This window comes from Protopterus annectens, chromosome 1.part0 (assembly GCF_019279795.1).
Source record: "Protopterus annectens isolate FY-2018-M chromosome 1.part0, PAN1.0, whole genome shotgun sequence".
Classification (NCBI taxonomy): domain Eukaryota; kingdom Metazoa; phylum Chordata; order Ceratodontiformes; family Protopteridae; genus Protopterus; species Protopterus annectens.
The window spans coordinates 18,282,428-18,309,489 of record NC_056725.1 but is presented as its reverse complement, the minus strand read 5'-3'; the positions used below and the strand labels follow the sequence as shown (position 1 = coordinate 18,309,489).

General features: G+C 44.4%; 1 protein-coding gene across 1 annotated transcript in view; it reads left to right on the top strand.

The window, feature by feature from the left end:
* Positions 1 to 27,062, top strand: part of ERCC2 (ERCC excision repair 2, TFIIH core complex helicase subunit) — a 2,230,202-nt gene that overhangs the window by 1,766,196 nt on the left and 436,944 nt on the right. The window contains exon 15 of the mRNA XM_044070725.1: positions 3,564 to 3,665. Coding sequence (XP_043926660.1) covers positions 3,564 to 3,665 — 102 coding nt within the window. The remainder of the gene's footprint in view (positions 1 to 3,563; positions 3,666 to 27,062) is intronic.

The following is a 27,062-nucleotide window of genomic DNA, read 5'->3' as shown; positions in this document are numbered from 1 at the left end:
GTTGGTGTGCTTTTTTGACCAACTGTTCAGTGTTCACAGTCCAAGAGAGATCCTTGTTTGTAAATTTTACCTTTTCCACCTCTTCACCATTTATCATAAGGGGTGAGTGTGTTGACCTTTTCCTGAAGTCTATAGTGATCTCTCTTGTTTTGTTGTCATTCAGGTCAAGGTTGTTCTTAGAGCACCAGTCAATCAATGAGTAGACCTCATATGTGTAAGCTCTTTCGTCCTCCCCTTTGATGAGGCCCACGACTGTAGTGTCGTCTGTAAACTTAATGGCGTGATTGGTGTTGTATTTTGCAGAACAGTCATGGGTGAGGATGATGAACAACATTGGGCTTAGCACACAACATTGAGGAACACCGGTGTTGAGTATTATGCATCCTGAGTTGTTGTTGCCCACACATGTTTTCTGTGGTTTTTTCATCAAGAAGTCAAGGATCCAGTTGCACATGAGCTTGTTAACTCCAAGATGTACAAGCTTGTCAATAAACTGCATAGGAACCACTATATTGAATGCCAAGATGAAGTCAATAAATAACAGCCTAACGTAGTTTTTTCCCTCCATATGATCAAGTGAGAGGTGGAGTTCCATTGAAATAGCATCGGCAGTGGATCTATTAGCCCGATAAGCGAACTGTAAAAGGTCGAAGGTGGAAAGAAGGTTAGTTGACAGATGCCTTTTAACTAGTCTGTCAAAGCATTTCATGACATTTGAAGTTAGAGCAACCGGTCTGTAGTCATTCATGCAGGCTGGATTAGCTTTTTTGGAGAGAGGGATAATATTCATCACCTTGATGCAAGAGGGAACTTTACCAAGAATAAGGGAGGTATTGAAAATATCGGTTAGAGCATAGTTGATCTGCACAGTCTTTAAGTACTTTGCCCAGTATTTTATCAGGACCAGCAGACTTCCTGGGGTTCACTTTCTCAAGTTGAGATCTCACTTTGTTGGAGTTGAGGCTGTGCAGCCCCTCCTCCTCGTTGATAGGTAGCCTTGTAGCAGCCACATAGTTCTTCTATTCAATTCTGCCAAAGGAGTTCGACCTGTCTAAGAATTCAGTACTGTCTTCACATTGCGCTGACCTGGTTTTATAGTCAGTAATCTGTTGTATCCCTTGCCAGAGACTCCTGGTGTCCCTCTTGTCTGTAAATGGACTTTGTAATTTTTTCCATATTCCCTCTTGGCCTTTTTAATGCCCCTTTTTAGGTTTGCTTTAGCTTCGTTGAGACCCTCCTTGTCCTTGGCCCTGAATACTGCATTTCTTGCCTTCAGGAGATCATAGACTCTGTTGTTGAGCCATGTCTTTTGGTTTGCTCTAATTGTTGCTTTTGATGTCAGCTACATCATCAGCACACTTAGAGATGCAAGGTATTACTGCTTTGTAGTCATCTATGTTCACCAGTCCATTTGACGTAGCAGCCTCTTTGAAAATGTCCCAGCAGATACTGTCAAAACAGTGTTGCGGACATTCCAGAGCCCCCTCATAGCAGACCCTGATCTGCTTAACTGTGGGCTTTTCTCTTATCAGAGCCTGTTTGTAGGCTGGTAGAAGCATGATGGTAAGATAGTCAGAGCTTCCTAAGTTAGGTTGTTGTATTGCATGATGGTCAGAACTTCCTAAGTTAGGTTGTTGTATTGCTCTGTAGACACCTTTGATGTTGGAATATGCCTTGTCCAGAGTGTTAGCACTCCTTGCAGGAAAATCTACAAATTGATAGTAGTGGGGTAGCACCTCTCTTAGATCTGCTTGATTAAAGTCACCAGCATCCACATGTGCAAAGTCTGAGTTTTTCCTCTGCATCTCACAGCTAGAGTTATAAAGATTGCTCAGGGCCTTGGTGGTGTTTGCACTGGGTGGAATGTATACCACTGTTACATATAGTCTATTTATCTCTCTAGATACATAAAAGGGTCTGCATTTTAAGGACAGGAACTCTAGATTATTAGAGCAATGTGACTGAACAGTCTCACAGTTCTTACACCATCTTTCATTCACATAGATGCAGACTCCACCTCCCTTGGCCTTTCCACACAAAGCTTGACATCTGTCCGCACGCAAGAGTGTGAAGCCTTCTAAGCTAACAACACTATCATTGATCTTGTTATGCAACCATGTGTCAGTAATCATCAGTACACGTTTTCTCACCTTATTTTTGCTGTAGAGTTCCAGCCTGCATTTGCTAGCAGTATTGAAGGCAGAGCAGGCCTGTGAGGACTTATTTTCAGCTTTGCAGCCATTCCAGCCCTACAGCCTCTTTTTCTGGTTCACTGACATCTTTTCCTCTTCTATCTTGTCTGGAGTCTTCCAGAACCTTCTGTCTCATGTTTCAGGCACTTTAAGGCATGCTGGGTTAAAATACACAGCTCCAGTATTTCTGTGAGTGTAGTTGGCCATATATGGAAGGCTTGCAGCACCTGTTGCAGTACTTTGCAGGCATGAGACCAGTTTGGTCTTACAGGGCTAATAGGGACAACAGCTGAAGAAATTTCTTCAGCCCAGAGGCAAACAAGGTAGTTAAATCCAAATATTGTGACTTACTGTTAGTGTACTGTTATAAATTGTGCCTTAAAGGCACTTAAAGGGAGTGAAACCCTGCACCCTTGCCACAGTAAACCTCAGAACGGACACGCTGAACTGAGAAGTTAGTGCAGCAGCGCTTTTTTAAAATGTATATTAAGTATCTTTGACATTATTCCAGGTCTGCAACTGTTTGTAGTATACAAGGAGTTAGGAATTAGTTGTAGGCATACCTCTGAAGCTTGTAGTACAAGACAGAGCAAAATCAGGGATGGTTATCAATATGCCTCCTACAAACTTAGAAAGTTGATAGTCTGCTTTTGCAAAACAGAAGATTTACTGAGAAATATGAATCGTGAAACTTTTAATGTCTGGCGTTAATGACTGACTGAAATAATTTGTGATTTACGAAGGCAGAAAAAAGGAGATATCAGGGAAGTTCTGACCATACAGGGGCAAGGATAGTGCACGTGTGTGTGCAGGAGCGTGAATAAGGGGGGGAGTGCCTGCACTAACAAGTTGCAGCCAGCATTGTTAACTACTGCAGGAAGTGCTGAGTGTTGTATCCATGGTAGTTAACGGCAATTCAAAGATATACAGAATAGCTGCTAATGAGATCTTTTCTCATTGCGGTTAATGTGACTCAGAATCCGAAATCTGTGCATTGCGGAGTTGGGCCTTTTTACTGCAGCCCTTAATATAAGCAGTGGGGTTCTGTATGAATCCCCACAATTAAATTCAGGCATATCAAAATATAAGCTTGCAGAAAGTGATTAACCTAATGGTCTTATGATGAATTTATCTCTTACAACAACATTTTTGCTCACCAAAGGAATCTCCTGATGAAAAGACAATTTAATAGAGAATAAATACCTGCAGAGGGGTGCATTTTTTTTTTACAATAGATAGCTTATGTTTATATGTTTTCATTTTATGTAATATTTCTGCTACATTGTTTTTTTTTTTTTTTATCTTTAAGTCACTCTCAAGCTGTTCTATGTAACAAATGAGATGCTTAATCAGTGTTTTCTGCTGTCATAGACACTATCTCCACTGGATATATACCCAAAGATTTTGGATTTTCGACCTGTCACCATGGCGACCTTTACCATGACCCTAGCAAGAACTTGCCTGTGTCCAATAGTAAGTAAATTTTTTTTTGTCTCTGAGATGAACAGCTCATTAAACATTGGTGGTCAGATACTGAACAGAGAGCAATGTTGAGCAAACTGAGTAGTTTTTCTTTGTTGAACTTTAGAAACTAGTTTGGCTGCTGCATCTTAGGGCTGCCTTTTAACTGTTTCTCTGCCAGTAATGTTTCATTTAACAGTAGATGGAGACCATTACTTTACCTAATCTGCCTCCAGAAAGTGTCTCATAATAAGCGTTTCTTCTTCCCCCCTTCCCAGTTTCCACCAAACCTGTGCTTTGAATTTAATGTCTCAGGGTATTCTTTATCCACCATTCATTTTTGAACTGCATCCTTTGAGTCAGCATCTCTCTCTAATGAAATCTGTCACATCCTTTGAAGAGTTAATCTTAACTACATACATTAGTCTACAAACTTGCCTCATCCTTCCCCCTGCCTTTCTTCTTCACTGTGATCTTCAGATTTTCTAGTAGTAAATCATTCAGTGTGATCCTCTCACATGTCCTTGGTGTAAATCTTCTGTGCTCTTATTTCATCTGTGCCTTCTTTCCTCAAGTGAGGAAAGTCCTAGCTTTAGACATTAATAGCTTCTCCTCTTTCCCACTCACCTCCTGCTACTTTGCTCTGAACCTCATCCATTACTGTGGTATCTCTTTCCGTAAATGGCCTTCAGAATTGTGCACAGTATTAACCTCAGTGCTGCCTGGTATAGTAGAAACAGTTATCTCTTCTTCTTGAGGTTAAGCTTCCCGAAATGCATCCTTTCATTTTGTTTACTGCTGCAGCAGATTTCTCACTGTTTGCCTGATAATTGTGTTTGTGTGATAATCACTCTCAGACCCGTCTGCCACTGTTGTTCTGTCCCTTATTAAGTACATACACTTTACAGTTCCATTCATTAAATCTTCTCTGTTGTCTTTCTACCCATTTAATCTGATGTTGTCATTAAATCTTCTCTGTTGTCTTTCTACCCATTTAATCTGATGTTGTCAATCTTCATTCATTCTTGACTGAAGGGTTCAGTTCCAAACCCTTGGAAATCACTCGGCCGTTATACAAAACTCGCGCCAGCCAAAAACCCTTGAGCTTAGGCTCTACTCATACTGCCTCTCTTCCCATTACCTCAGATCTCATTTGCGGCATAGAAGATTGGACACGTTAGCCATTACTCTCAGTTAAGTGCTCAGAATTTTTTCTAATTTGGCTATTACTCTACCTTATCCTTCATATCTGTAATATTTACCATTGTTTAATTCCTTTTTAGGTGCAAGTGACTCTGTTCAAAATTCTGTTCTTCCGTATTTACCTCAGGGTATTTTTCCTTTACCATTGTTGGTATTAGGCCTCTCCTTCCCACCTACTCTTGGTAACTCTTTGATACCATCGCTGGTATCCTTTTCCTGCTTCTTCTTTACCCTTCTGGGTAGTCTATATATACCATAGTTGGTATATTAAAAAAAAATAAAAAAAGTATTTTATCTGTCTAAATTATCCCTTTTCTTTCCCCTTTCTTTACAAGTGTGTGTGTGTGTGTGTGTGTGTGTGTGTGTGTGTGTGTGTGTGTGTGTGTGCGCGCGCTGGTGTGAGTGTGCCATGTGCTTTGACTGAATAACATGGCAGAGAAGCAGTGCAAGGACTGTTGCAGAAAGATGCCCAATTCAGATAGCATCTTTCTTGGGTCTGTTGTCTGGGTGTCCCTCTTCTCGAATTTCAACCTCCTTGTAAACTCTGTAAGGGTTTTAGTGCTTGAACTCTTGCAGAGAAATGTAACTAATTAATACTTAAAGGCTTGTTAAAATGTTCTTTTTGGCGAAGGTGAAGCTTTTTCTGAGGCGGAGACTTCAAAATCTCTCAAAACTGAGTCTAAAAAACAGATCCATTTGGTACTGTCCGCTCAAGATACACGACTCCAAGACTCAAAAATCTCAGGTTCTGACACCTTCTTCGGAACTGAAGGCAAAACGTTCAAAACTAGCATTGTCTTCTGCTCCGGCACCGAAACCAACAAAATCTGTTACTATGCCAACTACTATTGATAGTACCCAACCATCCTCAGTACCACCCGTGACTTCAGTAACGACGACCTCTCTGGCACTGAAAATTGCCACATCTACTCCTTCAGTTCCATCTTCTCCCTCTATTCAACAGACCATGGTGCTGAAGGTCGATGTTTTAAGTATCCCCAGGACTAGATATTTCCCTTCAATAGACCCTTTCTTGAGTCAGCAGCTGAGTCCCTTTGTAGAAAGACCTAAATCTCCCTCGGGAATGTCAATCCATTCCTCCAGAAGTTTATCAAAATTGGATGTAGTTAGATTAGCGGATCAGCTCTTGGCAGCCAGAGGCCTCCCTGCACCCTCTCGGACCTCCCTTCCTCCTGGAGCTCAGGTTTACTTATCCAAAACGCCTACATATAATCCTCCTTCAACCTCTCCCCAGGTCTTGAAGCCCATTGCTTTGATTCTTCCGGTATCAACTGCCTCAGTTCCGATGGTGGATCTCACCTTGGTACCAGAACCTATTTTGTGGTCTTCGGCTCCTTTGGAACCTTCGCACCCACAGGACTGAGATTTGGCTGCCGGTTCCGGGATACCTGGATCGGCTCTTGGTTTTTTTGCTATGGCATCATCCACGTCTCCTGCTGCCTTGGTAGTTTCAAGTCCTCTCTCTGATCCTGCTCTGGTAGGCAGCTCATTGGAGTGGGGTGTGACCTCATTTCCGAGGTTGTCTTTCTGGGTTCGGGGTTCCCATCCCTCTTTGGATGGGCCTGCCTTCCAGATTATGGAGAGAGCTCTAGCCTCAACAGGCTCCCAGTTGATACCATCCCCATTGGAGTGCCATATTTGTGTTCCCTCAGGTTCGCAGCTGCCACAGTCTGCTACATCGGGACAGTGGGCACAAAAGCAGTTCTTCCCCCTGAGGACCCACCCTGTAAGAGATCATGCAAGAGGAAGCACTTAGATTCTCCAGAAGATTCAGTCACTGAGGATACAGATTATAATGAGGGGGGAAGGGTCCCTACGGTCAGCCCCTGAAGATGTCTCCTTTGGAGACGTCCTTAAAATATTAAAACAGAAGGGTGATTGGAAGCCCTCAAACCCATCCTCCAAGGAATCTGTTTTCTTGCAAGCTTTCCCTGCCCGGCCATCTAATTCTTGGGTGACCCTGCCTACTGGCGAACTATTCAAACTGATCGTACAGCGTGCATGGAAGTTTCCTGACACCATAGAGCCTATTGTCCAGAGATCAGACAAATTTCTTTCAGCCCCTGAGGATTAGACCCATTGGTCTAAGGTTCTAGCAGTGGATGCCATGGTGGTGGCAGTGGCCACAAAAAAGGAACTTGCCAAAGAGAGTTCAGTTGGCCATCCTCCCAACTGAGAGTCACAGACAATGGACAGATTTGGGAAACGGATTTTGCTTTATCGACCTTTGCTATTTGGTCTTTGAATTTTTTGGCACACCTCACTAGACCCCAAAGGGATCTGATAACTGAGCTTTGTGATACTCTGGCAGGAGCAGTATCTGATGAGGTCTGGGATAAGGTTGCCTCTCAGCTTGCCACCCTGAAGTTGAACTCTAATTCGTCTATGCAGCTTATTGCTCATACAGCTGAAGGGATGTCTAGAGTAGTGGGTACAGGAGTTGCCATTAGGCGTCATGCCTGGATGCACTTGTAAGATTTTGTGGACCCCTTCAAGTATTCCTTTGTCAGCGCTCCGGTTGATGCTACTTTATTGTTTGGCCCAAAAGTTAGAGATATGTTAACCAGGTGTGAAAAGGATGGGAAGACCCTTTCTGCTCTGGGTGTTCGTTTCTCCACTCCACAATGACTGTACTCCAAGAATCAAAGAAGTGGAAAGATGTGGGTCAAGAAGACCCAAGGGCCTTTTCGGGACGCACATGGCAAACATTACCCCTGGGGCAGGGGGGGGGGGCTCTACTAGAAGACGCCTCTCCTGTGGCAGAGGGGGTCCACGTGACCAGGGTTCCAGAAATTCCTTTTCTGGACGGCCCTACTAGCGCTCCATAGTGGAGACCCGATTGCTTATCTCTGGAAGCAGACAGGGGAAGATTTTTCTGCACCATTCAGCCTGGCTCACAATAACATCGGATTCATGGGTGCAGACAATAATCACCAGAGGTTACCACATTCCCTTCAGTCTTTTCCCCAAACCCCAAAGGCGAATCCCCGATGTTCCACCCAATCAGAGGGATATAGCAGAACTAGAAATTAAAAAGCTGCTTCAGAAAAGAGTCATCCAAACAGTCCCACTAGACAAGATAGGATCCAGATTCTACTCGGGATTCTTTTTAGTACCAAAAAAGAAGGGGGACTGGAGGCCAATCTTGGATCTCAGCCTATTGAAGAAATTTGTACAATAGACAAAATTCTGGATGGTCACAGTTCAGTCTAGTCTTCCCTTTTTAGAAAAGGGCATTGGATGCGCTCTATAGATTTTCAGGATGCGTATTACCACATAAAGATGGGCAAGCACTCCAGAAGATATCTCCGTTTCCGTCTAGGAGCCAGTCATTACCAATGTCGAACACTGCACTTTGGTCTCACCACAGCCCCCAGGGTGTTCAGCAAATGCATGGCAATTTTAGCAGCTCATTTAAGGCTACAGGGATTCCGTGTGTTTCCATATCTAGACGACTGCCTTTTCACCGCCCCCACCAGGCATCTGCTGCTTTACGCCATAGACTCTGTTCTTCATCTTGACAAGTTCTTGGGCATTACAATCAGCCAAGAAAAATCACAACCATCTCCCACAAAGGACCTGGAATTCATCAGTGCAAAACTAAATACAAAATCTTGCGTGGGCTCCCTTCCTCATCACAGGTTGTTAAAGCTGAGATTGCATCTTCAAGTGATCATCTCCCAAGACAAAATTCCTGCTCGTCCAGTACTACAGTTTCTAAAATCTGTGGCAGCAACCGTGACATTAGTCGCTGTTGGCAAGGTACCACATGAGGCTGCTTCAGTGGCTCCTAGCATCACAATGGTCACTTTTAACTCACCCCATGTGTCATCCAGTCTTAATAAGTCGCTGCAAGAAGGATTTATCTTGGTGGATGAAGCCAGATAAGGATTTATGGCGTCACCCCTTTTCTCCCTCTCAGCCCAAGGCCGTAGTGTCCACAGACGCTACCCTGCTAAGGTGGGGGTGTGGCATTTTCAGGGGAAAGACCGTCCAAGGCACTTGGTCCCCACAGGAGGCCAACCTGCACATCAGTGCTGTTGGACATGCTACACTTAAAGAAATCCCAATCCCTCAGAGCTACACGCTCCAGGGATCTAAACCTTGTCATCACAATAAACAAAACATGCTGGAGGGATAGGTTCCTGACCCAGAGACTCCCCAGACTCTGGAATAGATTGCCCATACATGTCAAGCAGAGTGCCTCTTTGGACCTCTTCAAGAGGAGCCTTGACGATTGGATGGGAGAAAGGAAATTCACCCCAGGGATCACGTCAGTCGCCCTGCTAGACAGGGGTCCAGGAAAGTAAATAATGTGGGAAGAAATAGCCAGGGAATTGTTATGGCTAGGCTTGTATAGGCCCTAGGGCTGATAGCCTAGTACCAACCTATAACCAACCTATGAACCAGTGTCGTAGAACTGAGGGCAGTGCTTTTAGCTTTGCAAACATTTCAGTCTGCCCTTCCATCGAGGACAATTGCTATCCAGTCAGACAACATGTCAGTAGTCTGATACATCAACAAACAGGAGGGAATCTGTTGGGTAGCCCTAAGAGTTTGGCAATGGGCAATCGCCTCGAGCCGCTTTCTAATAGCAATGTATATCCTGGGGAACTCTAATGTGATTGTGGACAAACTGAGCAGGTGTATCCTTCTACCTCATGAGTGGTCTCTCAATCCCAATGTAGTGACAAAAAATTTTCATCAATGGGGTCAGCATTGCTGCGACCTGTTCACCTCTTTCATAAACCACAAATGCAGCAGCTACTTTGCCCTAGTCCCCCCTTGTGCGGAGTCCCGGAGAGATGCAAACTTCTTCATGATTGGCCCTCAGGACTTCTGTAAGCCTTTCCACCAATTCCTCTAATTCCCCAATTTGTAAGGAAAGCCCAACGGTTGAGAAGCAAAGTGATTCTCATCGCACCTTACTGGCCCCGTTAAGTCTGGTTTCCCTTTCTCTGGCCTCACCTGGTTCACTGCCCACGGACTCTGGATCCAACTCTGGACCTGTTATCTTACCCTCAGGGCTTGGTGCATCCCAACCTTCAGCATCTCAAGCTGATGGCTTGGTTTCTCCACTTTCAGTAATTGCCAGGCAAAACTATTTTTCCTCCCCAGTGCAAAAGATATTTCTGGCTTCTCATAAACCGTCCACCAGAAAAATTTACCTTAACAAATGGAAACTATTCCCTATTTGGTCAGATACAAATGGCTTTGATCCTTTCTGAGCTCCAGTTGAAAAGGTCCTGGAATACTTAACCACCTTATTTCAATTGGGAGCATCAACTTCTACCATCAGAGTTCATCTAGCTGCCATTTCGAATTTTCATAATGTTTTTGATGATCATTCATTAATGTCTCACTGTCATTCTTAAGGGCGCTCAACATTTGAAGCCACCATTCAAAGATCCAGTAGCGCCTTTGAATTTGACCTTAGTCTTGCAATGCTTAATTTGTCAGCCTTTTGAGCCAGCAGCCACTTGTAACCTCAAGTTTTTATCTTGGAAGACCCTCTTCTTAGTAACTATCACATCTGCTAGGATAATTTCAGAGTTACAGGCTTTGTGTGTGAATCATCCCTGTATCAGGGGGACTCTCTTTCTTCTAACTCTCTTTATCCCCCACCTTCTACTTTCTTCATCTTCGCCTCACTGTAAACTCTATGTAAATTCTCTTGTATCTTCACTTCCCTCTGACCATGCCTCTTCTTGCAACTGTAACTTTCACTATTTACATAAAATGTATCATTCATCTGAAACTTAAAATGAAACTATATATTTTGTTTTCTGTACTATTAATACAATCTGTATAAAAATTTGTATTTTTCCTACTTGTAAATTGTTTAAGGGTGCAATTTCATTGTAATATGTAGCTTAAAGTGTGTAATATGTTTATGATCGGAGCTTTTCTCCCCGGGCCTCCACTGAAAATGGGCCCTCGAGCCCAGTGGACTTCCCCGGTTATCAAACTGGAAATAAATAAATAAAATCATCTTCCACAAAGAAAGGGTATCACTCAGAACTAATCCCTCCTTTCTTCCTAAAGTCGTATTAGAGTTTAATATCAACCAGACTATCGGCCAGTTTTCTTCCTAAACCTTTCAAACAAAGGAGAGTACTGCCTGCATATGTTGGACGTACACAGGCAGTTACATTTCTTCTTAGACAGAATAAAGGCCTCTAGAAAATCAGACCAATTATTTCTATCCTTTTCAGGTACCAGACTGGGAAAACTGGTTTCAAAGGTCACCTTATTGAAATGGTTAAGAGACTACATTACCTTTATATACAGTCAGAACAAACTCAAAATACCAACAAAAGTTAGATGTCATTCAACAAGATCTGTTTCCACTTCAGCAGTCTTCCATTCCAGAGCTTCTATGGAAGACATAAACGTATCTGCAACTTGGGCTACGCCTCATACCTTTATCACTCATTACAAATTAGATATGGTCTCTAGGGGAAGAGCATCCTTTGGCTCAGGAATATCCTTCATTAGGGTTGCCCAGGATCTAAAGTAGCTGGGGTCTCTTCATATCTCAGGTTCTCAGAGACATGTTAGAGACAGGGGTCATAAAAATACTGCCCTTGGGGAAGGATGGCACAGGATTTTACTCCAGACCATTACTGCTCCAAAAAAAAAGACGGGCACTTGGACCTTCAGGTCCCAGGAATCTGGGAGCACAGGATGAGGGAAAAAAACACATCAACATCAAGGAAATTATTTCCCTCCTTACAGCACTAAAAGTATTTATCCTGACTTGCATGGGGGAGTCCTGTATGTGCAAACAGCAAATTAGCTGTGTAAGCATGGGAAATACCAGTGGACAGGGGAATATCTCTGAATACCATATACATTAAATCAGGTAAGAATGTGATCAGAAGCCGGTTTAGTAGGATTCATGCAGGCCCCTGCAGATGGGTACTACACAGGGAAATATTCTTAGGCAAGTGAGCTAGTGACACGACTTTTGTCTCTCAGCTAAACAGGCAGCTGAGACATCTTTGCTCAAGAACAGCAACTCCAAGAGCCTAAAAAAAAAGCAAGCCCGAGTAAATGAATAAAGTCTGGTTAAACACAAACCAAATAATCCAAATGAACCAGTCAGCATGGCAGAATCCAATAAAATCATAGTTCCAAGGTTTAATAAAACAGCATAAAAATGTTAAAAACAAAAAAGGAAAAAGACAAGTGCTTTCACATCTTTCTAGATACTACTACAGATCTAATAAAACAGGCACAGAATGCTACTTAAATACACAAAGCTTCAGAACTACCTCTTAAGATCACGTGACCTAAGCAGTGGTCTTAAAGGAACATATCATTTAAATCCTTCCCTCTGTCACTTTGTAGTTCTAAGATCCATTTAGTCTCAATACATTCTGTTTTCATGTTAAGATCACCACTGCTAAATGCTGACATTAAGAAGCTGTAACAGAAGAAACTTAAACCTGTGAGTATTTCCGGTGACTAAAATATGTTTTGGAATGCAATCCTTTTGTCATTTCTAGACCTATTATATGTTCACATATACGATCTTTCAGTGCTCTGTTAGTTTTACCAACTTAGAAACGTTTGCATACTATACACTGCAGCTTGCTAAATACACAAGGTTACAGCTCTTGCAGTTTGCGTACTGGTTATTATTTCATTTGAACTTCAGTAGCCTGGATAGCAGATGCTATCTCCCCAGACTGGACAATTCTTTTCTATTTGCCTTTCCTCCCACTCCCTTCATCTCAAGGGTATTGTCAAAAGTACAGCAGGAGAGGCCAAAAATTATCTTTATAAGCTCCACTTTTGGTCAAGGTAACACTGGTTGCCTCTTTTATGCAACTTGGCAAGAAAAACACACATTGTTCCTGCTGTAATCCAGTCTGGCCATACTAAGATTTGACAGCCTTGGTGATATACTAATCCTAGCCATGAACAGATTTTCAAGACTGCTAAACCTTATGAGTAAGGCCAGGAAACCCAGAACAAAAAATCCTACCTAGCAAAGAAGGAAAGGTCTCCTAGTGCCACTACAGGGTCCTTGAGCCCAAAAAGGCTAATATGGCATTATTCCTGGGAGAGTGCTATTCATTTGATCGAAAGTGAGCTCAGTGATTATTAATGGATGCTGCATTGCATCAAACTTATTTGGTCAATGAATGGAGAATTCATTAAAAATACAGTGCATAGATGTGTTTGAATATGTGCTTGTGTGTTAGTGTATGCATTTGGGTGAATGTATGTATTGCATGTATGGTATTTGGCATCAGGGTGACTTCATGGTGTTTGGTGTAAGATCGGAGGCAGTGGGGTAAAGTGTTATTCCTTATTCCCCAGTGTTGTGCAATCTCTGAGTTAGTGTATATAAGTAATGGGGGGGGGTGCACTGTTTTTGGGAGGAAGGTTTCGATGGTTTGAGCTTTTTGATGTTTTGGATCTATAGTGAAACGTCGGTTTAGTGAAATTTAATATTTCTGTTTAGACCCTTCCTGGAATACCTGTCAGACCTCTACAAGTCAGACTTAAATATCTGTAGAAGTTCATGATCTGATGTTAATCTTCTTCCGATTCATCACTGATGGGGCTCTGAACCGAATTGGCCTAATAAGTTCGCGTACACCAAAAACTCTCAAGCTAAGCTGCTACCCACAGTGCCCTTCTCCCAGTTACCTCAGATCTCGTTTGCCCCGCAGCCATATAGCAGCGTTTCATTGAGCTCTCTGGTTAATAGATTCATGGATTCATAGATTAGTACTAGGTTAACTGTCCTCGGGGACCATTTTAAGCCTAGCCAATTACCCCATGTGAGAATCAAACCCCGCACCTTGTGTTTCTAAGGTAAGCACCTTAACCATTACGCCAACCTCCCACCCCTTAAGTGTTATATTTTACAAATTTTACTGTATTTTGAAACTTTTTCCCTGTCTAACTCATTTTATCTACCCAGTTTCTCTATCTAGCTCTACCCATCGGGTATTCTTTATACAGTCATTGGTAATGCCCACTCCCACCCTTGTATCGTTTGATACCATCCTTGGTATCTTCCTTTTCCTGCTTCTTTTTTTACTTTCTAGCAGTAACTTGTTTGTTTTCTTTTTGTGTATTGGATATGTCTGAGAAAAAAGGGACTTTGGGGTTCAAACATTGCACTTCCTGCAATGGCAAACTCCCCAACACCAACTTACATGATGATTGTGCCTGTTGCCTGGGGGTTTCTCACCTCTCTGTGAAACCTCCTTGTCAGATTTGTTTGTGTTTTAGTCAGTGGACGCTGAATGAGAGGAAAAACAAACTTATCTTGAAAGACCTGTTAACCTCACCTTTCTCAGAGTCCCTTCCTGTGTCAGAGGTCTCAACCCCTCCAGTGAAGGACAAAAAAATGTCCACGTTCAGATCCTTCTTCACCGTCTGGTGATAAGTGCAAGTCCCACAAATCCTCTACTGAACACAAGATTGCTTCCTCAGCTCCAAATTTTCCTGTTGCTTCTTTTCCAAGCTCGGCTCTAGTTGCCTCTTTGGACATGATTCAGCATCGACATCTATGGCACTAGTCATAACTACAGTAATGACTATGACTCCGACCTTATTGTCTTCGATAGTCTCGGCACCTTCACCTTTCACTGCACCAAAGACGGTTCCAACGATTCCCTTGCAGCCGATAATTACCTCAACTCTGAGTGCCTCCTCGGCACCAAGTCCTTTCTTGACACCGTTAGTTCCTCTATTGCCTGTTTCCAAGCTAGAGTCTTTGGTGCCAACAGTTCAAATACCAATGACCCAGTACTCCCCCTCATTGGACCTGTTCTTAAGCCAGGCTTATAGCCCTTTTCTGGACCAACCTGACTCCTTCGGGAGTGTCTGTAAGGTTCACCAGGAGTCTGTCTGAATTCGATGTGGTGTACTTGCTAGACTAGCTGTTGACAGCCAGGGGGATAAACATTCCTAAGACTCATCCCACTTCGGGGTTTTGATCTACTGCTCCCAGGACTCCCACTTATACTCCTCCCTCAGATCCATTGGTCCTGAGGCCCATAGCTCTGATGTCCTTGGTGGGAACCCTTTCCTCGGTGCTGACAGTGACCCTCACTAAGGCTCTGAGGTCTCCCCCTTCAGTTTCGATTCCATCTGAACCATCCCTTCCTCATTGTCATGGTTGGGAGGTGGAACCCTCGGTTTTGAGCACAGTTCCAAGTTTTTTATCGATTCCGACCTCAGCATCCAGGGCCAACGACTGCCCCAATCTTGCTTGAGGCTCCATCCGCAGGAGCAGGTCTGATGGAGCGGGGTGTGACCCCGGTTCTGAGATTGTCTTACTCTGTTATGGGCTCCCATTCTTTGGGGGGACCTGCTTTCAGTGTGATGGAGAGGGTGCTTGCTTATGGAAGTGCTCCTCCTTCGTTGGATCTCCCCCCTGCTACCTCTGAGCTACAGCTACCATGGGCCACCTCCTCAGGACACCGAGAGCACATGCCTCAGGAAACCCCAGTTCAGGGTAATTTTCCTTCCGAGTTTTCTTCAGACATTCCCACTGAAGAACCCCCTTGAAAGAAGGTGTGTAAGAGGAAACACCTTGACTCTCCAGAGGAGTCTCTCACAGAGGATACGGACTGTGATGATGGGGAAGGGTCCCCATGGTCATCCCCTGATGATGTCTCCTTCAGAGACATCCTGGAAATATTGAAACAGAGGGGTGGCTGGAAGCCCTCCAACCCTTTCACGGAGGAGTCTGTCTTCCTGCAGGCTTTCTGCTCTCGGCCTTCTACTTTTTGGGTGACCCCATCTGCCGACGAGTTAGTCCAGCTCGTCGTGCAGCGTGCATGGAAAAATCCTGCTTCTATTGAGGCTGTTCCCCAGAGATCAGACAAGATTTTCCCCACCAGAGGAACATCCCCATTAGTCTAGAGGCTTGCCAGTAGATGCTATGGTGGTGGCGGTGGCCACTAAAAAGGACCTTGCGGAGGAAAGTCTTGCTGTCCACCCATCCCAACAGAGAGTGCCAGGCTGTGGACAGACTAGGGAAGCACATTTTTGCTTCAGCAACCTTTGCAGTCAGGTCTCTGAATTACTTGTTACATTTCATGAGGCTCCAAAGGGATCTGATCTGCGAACTTTCTGGAGCCCTTGCAGGCCAAGTGTCTGACGGGGCACGGGACAAGGTTGCCTCTCAACTTGCCACCCTTGAGTCTGTCTCCACCTCGTCCATGAGGTTGCTCTCCCACGCAACCGAAGGGGTGACTAGATCTCCGGGTGCAGGCGTAGTCATGAGATGTCATGCCTGAATGCGCATCAAGTCCTCCTTTTTGAATGCCCCTATTGAACCATCGTCTTTGTTTGGTTCTAAAATAAAGTACACACTGGCCAGGAGCAAGCAGGACGGAAAGACCTCGTCTGCCATTGGCCTACGTTTTTCCAAGCCTCAGTGTTCTTTTTCCAGGAACCAGAGGAGTGGGAAAATATGACACAAAAATCTCAAGGTCCTTTCTGCAGCACACGTGGTGAGGATTCCCCCAGAGGCAGAGGGGGTTCTAATGATGGAAGATGCCCCTTTAGGGGCAGAGGGGGTCCCCGAAATCAAGACTCCAGGGATTCTTTCTCTGGGCGGTCTTATCAATGCTCCTGAAGCGTTGCCCGATTGCTTTCCTCTGGAAGCAGTCGGGCTCGTTTTTCTCTGCACCAAACTGCCTGGCACTCTATTACAAACGATTGGTGGGTGCAGAGAATAATCTCCAGAGGCTATTACATCCCTCTAATATCATGCCCAAAACCTACAAATAACCCTCCCGATGTTCCACCCAGTCAAAGGGAAGAAGTGGCTTCAGAGATAAGAAAGCTGTGTCAAAAAAGAATCATCCAATCAGTCCCCCCAGATCAATGCAGATCCAGTTTTTACTCAAGATTCATTTTGGTGCCAAAAAAGACCAGGGACTGGAGACCCATTTTGGATCTCAGCCATCTAAACAAGTCAGTGGCTCAAACCAAATTCTGTATGGTCACTATACAATCCATTCTCCCTTTTTTACGGGAAGATGTTTGGATGTGCTCGATAGACCTCCGTGATGCGTATTACCACATCAAAATGGACAAACGCTCCAGGAGTCTCCTTTGCTTCTGGCTAGGAGCCAGTCATTACCAGTTCAGAGCCCTGCCATTCGGTCTCTCGACAGCCCCTAGAGTGTTCACGAAATGGCTAGCAGTGGTGACAGTTCATCTGAGACTTAAGGGATTCCAGGTGTTTCCATATTTAGACGATTGGCTCCTCTCCGCCCCCACCAAGCATCTCCTGACCATAGCCCTCTGCTACACTCTCTCACTGGCGGAGTCTCTAGGTATCACAGTCCACTGGGAAAAATCCAACCTACAATCTACCCAACAACTGGAATTTATAGGGCCAGTTTTCAATACTTGAACAAGCCTGGTATCTCTTCCAGCTCACAGGCTTCAGAGGTTAAGATTACAAGTACAGGTGATACTCTGTCAAAGAAAGGTGTCAGCAAGAGAAGTTCTCCAGGCTCTGGGGTCTATGGCTGAAGCCATTCCGATTGCTCCTTTGGCAAGATTACATATGAGACTGTTACAATGGTTCCTTTAGTCCCAATGGTTGGCAAATCTTCACCCCCTAAGCTCACAGATCCTCATCACCAATTCCTGCTAGCAAGATCTTCTTTGGTGTCGCCCCTTCCAGATCCCTCAACCCAATGCCATGGCGACCATGGACGCTTCCCTGATAGGGTGAGGGGGCCATTTTCAGGGAAAGACTGTCCAAGGCATGTAGTCCAGCTTAGAGGCCAACTTGGATATCAATGTTCTGGAGTTGAGAGCGGTGCTGTTGGCGTTACAGGCACTAAATCCGCTCCTTCCTCCGGGAACGATTGCGATTCAATCAGTAGTCTGGTACATAAACAAGGAGGGACCAAATCCTACCCCCTATGTCGAGAGGCCATGAGAATTTGGCAGTGGGTGATAGCTTCAAACTGCTTTCTTAATAGCTTTGCATATCCTGGGGAGCTCCAACATGATTGCGGACAGGCTGAGCAGATGCATCCTCCTTCCACATGAGTGGTCTCCCAATCCAAACGTGATGCAAGAAATTTTCAGCAATTGGGCCCAGCCTTGCTGCGATCTCTTTGCTTCCCCTTCAAACAACCAAATGCAGCAGCTTCTTTGCCCTGTTTCCCCCAGAAGGGGAGTCACCGTGAAACGCTTTGACTCACAATTGACCCACAGGTCTCCTCTATGCTTATCCTCTATTTCCCTTGATACCCCTATTTTTAAAGAAAGCAGTTCAGTTGAGATGCAAGGTGATCCTCATTGCCCCATTCTCGCCTCGACAAGTGTGGTTTCTCCTTCCTCCGGCCTCATCTGTTACAACCTCTATGGATCCTGGACACTCATCAGGACCTAATCTCTCACCCCCAAGGGTTGACTCCCCAAATCTGTCCACTCTCAAGCTGACAGCTTGGTTTCTCCACTTCCATTAGTCACCAGGCAGGAAATCCTCTCCTCACCTGTTCGCGATATTATTCTGGCCTCCCATAAGCCATCCACCAGAAAACTTTACAGAGATAAGTGGGAAAGGTTCGCGCTCTGGTCTAAAGAACAGATGTTAGACCACTTCTCAGCTCCTGTATCTGTTATTCTTCAATACTTTTCTGAGTTTTTTGAGAATGGAGCATCAGCTTCTACTATTCGAGTCCACTTGGCAGCTATCTCCAATTTTTATAACGGTCTAGAAGGAGTTCCACTTATCTCCACCTACATTTGCAAGACCTTTCTCAAAGGAGTTTTCCATAGCAGACCCCCAATCAGATGGCCTGTAGAGACATGGACTCTCTCTCTTTACCCCCTTTTGAGCCTGCTGCAAAATGTGACCTTAAATTTCTATCATGGAAATCTCTATTTTTGGTGAATGTCACATCAGCTAGATGGATATCAGAATTACAAGCTTTATGCATCGAGTCCATATTTAATCTTTCATAAAGACAGAGCATCTCTTCGTACTAATCCATTTTTGCTCCCTAAAGTGATTTCTGATTTCTCTGTCAACCAGTCCATTGAGCTCCCAGTGTTTTTCCCAAATTATTCCAATAAAGGAGAATACTGTCTACACTCATTGGATGTATATAAACAATTACGGTTTTACTTGGACAGGACTAAATCTTTCCGCAAGACAGATCAACTTTTCATCTCCTTCTCTGGACCAAAAATGGGTTGTACCATATCAAAAGTCACTTTATCAAAATGGCTCAGAGCTTGTATTAATTTTTCATGCTTACTGGCGAATGAATCTAAACCTGTTAATATCAAAGCTCATTCAACGAGAGCCATAGCAACTTCTGATGCTTTTCACTCCAGAGCTTCTATGGATGATATTTGCGCAACAGCCGTTTGAGCTAAACCTCATACTTTCATCAAACATTACAAATTGGACATGGTTTCCAGGGGAAGAGTGTCCTTTGGCTCAGTGGTTCTCAAGAATGTTCTTCCATAAGGGCCACCCAGGTTTTCAAGTAGCTTGGGATTCTTTCTCATCAGTGATGAATGGCAAGAAGATTAACAACATCGAATAAAGAAGTTAAGTCTTACCATCTGTATTGTTGATCTTCTTCCATTCATCACATCCCACCCTCTGTCCCACACCAAAGGCTCCTGGTGGATCTTATGGGTCCTTGTGGTGTTTTAAGGTTTCTGCTCAGAAATAACCTCTGCTTTTACTTCTATATGTTGCATGCAAACTCAATCTGAGATAACAGGGAGAAGGGCATTGTGGGTAGCATCTTAGCTCGAGAGTTTTTGGTGTACATGAGCTTGGTATTAGGCCGACTCGGTTCCGAGAGCTCATGGAAGAAGATCAACAACACAGATGGAACGTTATGGTAAGACATAACTTCTTTTTTCTGTTTCATCTTGCTTGCCCACTGTACCCCCTCTGTACTCTAGGCCTTCAGTTGACGCAGTTCCTAAGGGGAATTCATCACTTTAGACCACTTGAGACTGATTGCCCTACCATGAGACCTTTACTATGTCTTAGTGAAATTGACACTACTTTGCTTGAACAAACAGCCTGTTGCCCCATTCAGTTTTTCTTTCTTGGAAGACACTGTTCCTGGTGGCAGTTACCCCTGCTAGATGCATTTCAGAACTGCAAGCACTAATGTACAAAGAGTCCATCTAGTGTTCCATCTAAATAGAGTGGCTTTGTGAACCAATCCTTACTTTATGCCTGTAGGTTCATAGGTTTATACTAGGCTATGTGCCCTAAGGCATTTATAAGCCTAGCCCAAAGTTTTGTGGCTTACGCCACCCCTTATGTTAAAAAATACTGTGCCTATTAGTTTGTTGTGCCTCTGTCCAGCAGTGACAGAGATGATTCCGTAAACCCACGATCTCCATCCACCGGTCAAGATTTCTCTTGAACAGAGCCAGCGAGGTGCTCTGCCTCACATGGACCGGGATTTTATTCCACAGCATAGGGAGTCTCTGGGTGACAAATCTATCCCTCCAGCATGTCCTATTTATATCCGTGCTAAGGTTTAAGTCGCTTGCTCTAGTGGATCTGGTAGATTTGGATTTTTTGAGGTGGAGCATGTCCATTAATTCCGGGTTGGACATGGCCTTGTATGTCAGGCACAGGTCACCTCTGAGCAGGCGGTATGCGACTGAATAGAGCTGGAGTTTCTTCAGACTGGCATCATATGACAGATTTTGGAGTCCCTTTATCCTTTTGGTGAGGAACTTTTGGGGTCTCTCCAGTTGCTGCAGGTGTCGGGTGAGATACATCCCGAATGGGGCATTGTACTCGATCATTGGTCTGATAAGTGAAGAGTACAGGGGAACAATGACCTCACTTGATCTGGATGTGAATCCCTTCATGATCAGATGGACAATGTAGAAGGTCTTTCTAACCACTTTAGCAATGTGAGTGTCAAAAGAAAGGCCACTGTCAACCTGGGTCCCCAGGTCCCTGATAACCTCTTCTGTGCTTAATGGATTGCCACCTATATGGTAGCTTGGGGTTACCTTGTTTTTCCTGAAGGGTATGACTATACATTTTTTGGCATTTAACTTCAGGCCATGGCTCTGGCACCAGCTATCAGTTTCTGTGAGACCCCTCTGAAGGATATCTGTGTCTGATGTACTTTCCACTATGGCGCCCAGTTTGCAGTCATCTGCAAACTTTGTCAGCCATAGTCCTCCGGTGTTTGCCTGTACTTCTGAGAAGTAGATGCCGAACAACAGGGGGCCAAGGACTGAGCCCTGTGGGACACCACTTGTGACCGGCTTGAAGTCTGACATGGCGCCAGCAACTCTAACCCTGTGGGTTCTGTCCTTTAGCCAGTTTGCAACCCATCTTGTGACATATGGGTTTACATTTAAGCTGGTAAGTTTCTCTATAATACCCGAGTGGGGTATTGTGTGGAAAGCTTTTGCAAGGTCAAGGTAGGCTGTATGGACGGCCTTTCCCTCATCAATGGCCTTGGTGACTGTTTCGAAGAAGTCAACCAAGTTCAAAAGGCATGATCTGCCCTTGACAAAGCCAAACTGGGTCGGGTCCAATGTCTGCAAGTCCCCTATGTCTTTGTTTATGAGTTCCATTATGATCCTCTCCATAGCTTTGCAGACCAGGCTTGTTAAGCTTATGGGGCGGTAATTACCAGGGTCCGTAGAGGCACCGCCTTTGTGGAGTGGGACCACAGTTGCCGCACGCCACTCCTTGGGCACATATCCTGTGGTAAGGCTAAGATTAAACAGCTGCCTTATATGCGGGTTTAGTTCCTCGTTGAGTTCGTGTAGCACACAGCCGGGGACACCATCCGGTCCCATTGATGCTGTGTTTTTAGCTTTAGAGAGAGCAGCTTTCACCTGCGCATTTGAGATGTCTGGGAGGCTACACTCCGCTGTGATAGTTATCTCTCCTTTTGGGAGGGAGAGGGGGGTGAAGTTTGCACTGAACCTGTCTGCCAGTATGTTGGCAATGTCTGTGGGTTCAGTGATTTTTGTATCACTTTGGACTAATTCTGAGCATATCTGGGAGTTTCCACCCAGGTTTCTAACATAGCTGAAGAAGGCCTTATGATTGTTTTTTGAATCTATGGCAATTTTTCTCTCAAAGTTGGCCTTGGATGATTTTATGAGTGCTCATATTTTTTTACTAATAATGATCAAGGGTGTCTTCTCTTTTATGGATTTTGCTCTATCATGTAACAGCTTTCTCCTCTTATTGTAAAGTTTGTTTATGGCTGGGGTCCACCAGACTGGACGTTTGCCCTTGGTGGGAAGAGTTTTGGTTTTATTAGGGATTGCCTGATCCATGTAGTCCTGGAGGTGTTCGTAGAAGGCATTTGTAAGGGCTTCCGCAGCTTGGGTTGTGGTTTCCACTGGCTCGGGGGCCTTGAAGGATACCACACCAGGTTTGAGTAGTGTGAAGTTTGCTTTAGAGAAGTTCTTCACTGTGGTCTTTTTTGTTTGGGGTGGGGGCGGGATGTGGATTTCCAGTGAGATTAGTTTGTGATCTGATCTCACCAATGAGGGACATACTTCCGGTGTGGAGCATTTTGTCCCCATGTTTGTGATGATGAGATCTAGTATATTTTCTCCTTTTGTGGGAACGGTGACTAGTTGTTCCATGGCATTTGAATTTATGAACTCCAGGAACCTTTGGGCTAGAAAGTTGGGGCTTGAGTAATGTTCCCAGTCTATATTCGGGTAGTTGAAGTCACCCAATATAATGGTGTTTGGAGATGCATTTATACCCTCTAGTGTCTTCAGGAAGGCTGTGTGGGGTTCCTGAGTTTGAGAGGGTGGCCTGTAGCATGCTACAAATTGTAAAGCAGTTTTGCCTATGGTTAATTGCACCTGGATGGTTTCCGATGCTTCGTGCGTTGCCACCAACCTGGAGGTGTGGGTATCCTTGATGAATATGGATACACCCTCCTTTTGTGGTGTGGTCCGGGTTTTGGGGCCGAACGCATGATATGAGGTAAAACCTGATAGTGCCGGGTGCTCTCAGGAGCCTTGAACCAGGTTTCAGTCACAGCACAGACATCGATGTTCTCCATACTGAGAAGGGCCTCGAGTGCATGCATTTTGAGATTTAGACTTCTGGCATTGAGCAGCATTACCCTTAGTTTCTTCCCATTTGTGTTTTCTAGGGTGGTAGGTTTAGAATTTGAGCCTTGCCTAAAAAGGCACTATGGGGGTGGCAAGAGCCTTAGCCAATGTCCGGAATCTCAGGGGTGACAGGTGCAAGCCGTCCCTTGCGAAGCAGCATGGCTTGTCAAGCATGTCATCCCAGGAAGACAGACACTGGATCCCCTTTGAATGACACCAGAAATTAAGCCAATTGTTAAAGCTGATCATCTTGTCTCTATGTTGTGGCATCATTCTTGGTGAAGGAAGGATACTGCTCAGGGTCAGGGTCATACCTGCCTGGGCTACATAATCAGAGAGCTCCTCTATGTCTCTTTTCATGTAGTCCGGGGAGGTACGTCTCAGGTCGTTCACACCAGCATGGACAATGACTGTGTCATATTTGTACTTGCTGTGGAGCGACCTGAGTGCTTGTGTTATGTGGTGGATTGTAGCGCCCGATAGGCAGCTTACTGTGACCCTCTCCTTGTTCAGCCTAGTGAGTGGGACGTCAGTGTGTCTGACTATGGAGTCACCTATGTCAAGTATGTTTGGTGTTGTATTTGGCCTTAAGGGCTGTGACTGCTTTGCACACTGATTTTGTGGTTTATGTGTTGCCTGTGGTGTGTCATGAGGTGGCAGTTGCTTGGGTGTCTGCTTTGGAGGCCTCTGCTGTTTAGGTAAATTTTTGCTCAGAGCCTCCAAGTATGACTTTGTGTGTTTATGTGTTTGATTCATTGTTGTGATAGCTTTATGTGAGACTGGTTTTGTGGTGTGTGTAGTTGCCTTCTCCTCCTGTCTGGTCTTGCCAGTCCTGAGTTGAGTCCTGATTCCAAACCAGGACATTCATGTTCCAGTATTTTTTTTCCTTAAACCTCAGAATTCAGGAGAAAGGGCCATGTTCCCTGGATGTGCACAGATAGCTGATATTATATCTGCTCAGAACAGTAATTCAGAGTAACTGACCAGCTGTTTGTCTGTTCTGCAAAAAGAAAGGAGGGTATGCCTGTCAACAAGTAAGCCCTTATCAAGTGGCTGGGGCATTACATTACATTTTGTCATCATTACTATGGGAAACAAGGCCCAGGTCCCATTAGAACACATTCAGCTAGAGCTACGGCTGCCACTACAGCTTTCCCTTGAGGAGTCTGCTTGAGCTGTATGTCCTTTGTCTGTGGCTTTTGTAAATCTTTTAAAGAATAAAACAAGGTTAAGCAGACATGATACATCTTTTACAAGCTTAGCTTGCCTGTATTCTTTTATTACTTTAGCTGTAATATATTACATGCCCTAGCAAATAATACCACTAGGGACAGCTTCTGTCCCGATGCCTCAGACCTCTAGAGCTTACCGATTCCCAGTCAGGGCCAGTGCAGAGTTGCTACAGTTCTGCCTTTAATGCTTGACCCTGGGATACTTTTGTTAGATGCCTTGTCCCTGTCATGAAAAGGGAGGTTCATCTGAGCTTTTCCACCACTTTCACTCCTTCTGCTTGTATCGATGTAAAGAAGGTATGAGTTTTTAAAAAAATATATTTTGAAAGATTAATTTTGTCAGAGACAAAATTGGCATCATTTTTAGTAAGTGCTGTCAGCATGCTGCCTTTCACTTCTGAGAAACACCCCAGGAGCTGATTAAACAGAAGTTGATGACCTCACTGTAGCTGTCTGAGCTTCAGCTTCACTCTTGGACACAGTGATGGAAGGGTTTGGGGTTTCAAATGGTATATGTAAATCCACTTTTTGCAACCTATAAAAAAATGTACCAGATCCATACACATTGCCATGTGGAAATGTTTGTTTATCTGGGCTATTGACACAGACATTCAACTTCTGCCCTTATCCATCTTGTCTCTGTCACTTAGACTGTCCTACATTTGTCTGATCCTTTTTGGTCCTGTCTGGCTGATTATCCAACCTATCTCATCAATCCCTTTGGACTATCATGTTCCCCTCCTCCTGCTGAATAGTTATATCCAGTGCTGCTGTTAGTTGAGAGGCAGTATATACTCATCTTTACACATTTCAGAAGTTGGTTCAGAGTGCTGTCTGCATCCTTGCATTCCTAGGAAGCTGATACTTTGTGCTAGGATCACATGCCTCCACTGGAGAGTCGCACAGAACAACATGTCCCGCAGACATGCACATCCATCCCTTTCCCCTGGATGGATGAACTAACTGCATCCACCAGACTTTCCATCCCCCTACCAGCTCCTTCAGTGCCTCTACTGCTGTTTGAATAGGGTCATCTGGATCTTGGACTGGGCTCCGTCCAAAAAACAGCTTTATATTTAATATTGTCCTGCAGTACTCTTTAAGGGCCGTCTTTGTGCTGTTTCAGCTGCTAGTGCAGTTGCTAGTAGAGAGAGATCTTTGCGGAGCATTCAAGTAAAGCACCCAGTAGGTAAACCTTAGTGCCCTTCCTCCAGGATCTTAATTTTGTTGAGGAGTGTATTCTATCTTCAATTAATACCTTCCCTAAAAACACTTTTTTAGTTGTCATCACCCTAGCCCAGCTGATTTCTGAATTTCAGGCCTTGTAGTGTAAGAAACCTTATTTGATCAATAAGGAAATGTTTTCTTTTGCACCAGTCCTCCTTTTGTACCCAAAGTAGTCTTGGAATTTACTTTTAATCTGTACAAGTTGCCTTGTTTCTCAGTCCATTCCTGTAAAATTATTTTTCATAAATTGGATGTTAAAATATCTTTCACCTACTGTATCTGTAGGTAAGAAGACGGAGGAGGTAGAAGGACCGGACCATAGAAACAAATAAATAATAAAGACAAGACTGCAACAGGAAATGATGACAAATCCAGGGATGCAGAAGCAGTTAGTTGGGGTCCAGAAAAGTAATAAGCTGTAACAATTAAAACCAGTTATGACATCAGCAGAGTTTGGTCACCCCCCACCCCTAACTCTTCCATTAAAAATGGGGGGAAAAGCATAAAGCATTGTATAAAACCAATATGTAGGCTTGTTACTGCTTAGAGACGGCCACGGTGGTGCAGTGGTTAGGTCCAGAAAAGTAATAAGCTGTAACAATTAAAACCATTTATGACATCAGCAGAGTTTGGTCACCCCCCCCCCCCACCACCACCACTAACTCTTCCATTGAAAACGGGGGGAAAAGCTTAAAGCATTGTATAAACCAATATGTAGGCTTGTTACTGCTTAGAGACGGCCACGGTGGTGCAGTGGTTAGCATTGTCGCCTCACAGCAAGAGGTTCTCCGGTTCGATCCTCGGCTGGGGTGCTGCCTTTGCAGAATCTGCATGTCCTCCCTGTGTTCGCGTGGGTTTCCTCCAGGTGCTCTGGTTTCCTCCCACATCCCAAAGGCATGCTGTAGGTGGATTGGAGACTCCCAATTGGCCCTAGGTGTGTGTGTGCCTTCAGTGGAAGGTTGGGCGCCGGGCTGGCAACTTGACATCGTAAAACTCCACTGCCAATCATGAGCGGACAGGTGATCCGCTGTGGCGACCCCTAACTGGGAAAAGCCGAAAGAAGAAGAAGAAGAAGACTTGTTACTGCTTAACACACAGGAAATTCTGAAGTGCCTTTCTCTTTTTAAAAATGCCAGTACAGAAAGAGTGCAGGAACTGCTCTTCTCTCCCAGTCGCATACCCTAGTACTTTGCACCCAGGGCAGCTGTTCTCTTTGCCCCACCCATGCTGCATTGGAACCCAGCTGTGCTAGGTGCTACTGGTGGTGGCGGTGGTGGAGGCAGTGCTGCTGCTGCCACCTGTGACAATTATGCTGCTGCATAAAAGTGTAAATAAAATGGAGAGAAACAAAATAAGTAAAATAGATGTAGTTAAACAGGGAGGATTGTGAAAAAGGGGTAGGGAAGGGTGAAAGAGAAGTACAAATACAATGAAAACAGAACATGTTTTTCCTATGTATCACTGCTGCTCTGTTCAGCAGCAGGAAAGATCTGAAGCATTTGGTAACCAAACCCTTCTTTTAGTTTACACAGCTTGAGCTGATTAATGGTTTTATCATGCAGAAGCTACCCTGAAGTTTTGAAAGCTGGCCAGTTCTTATTCCCTTAGCAGGATGCAACCCATA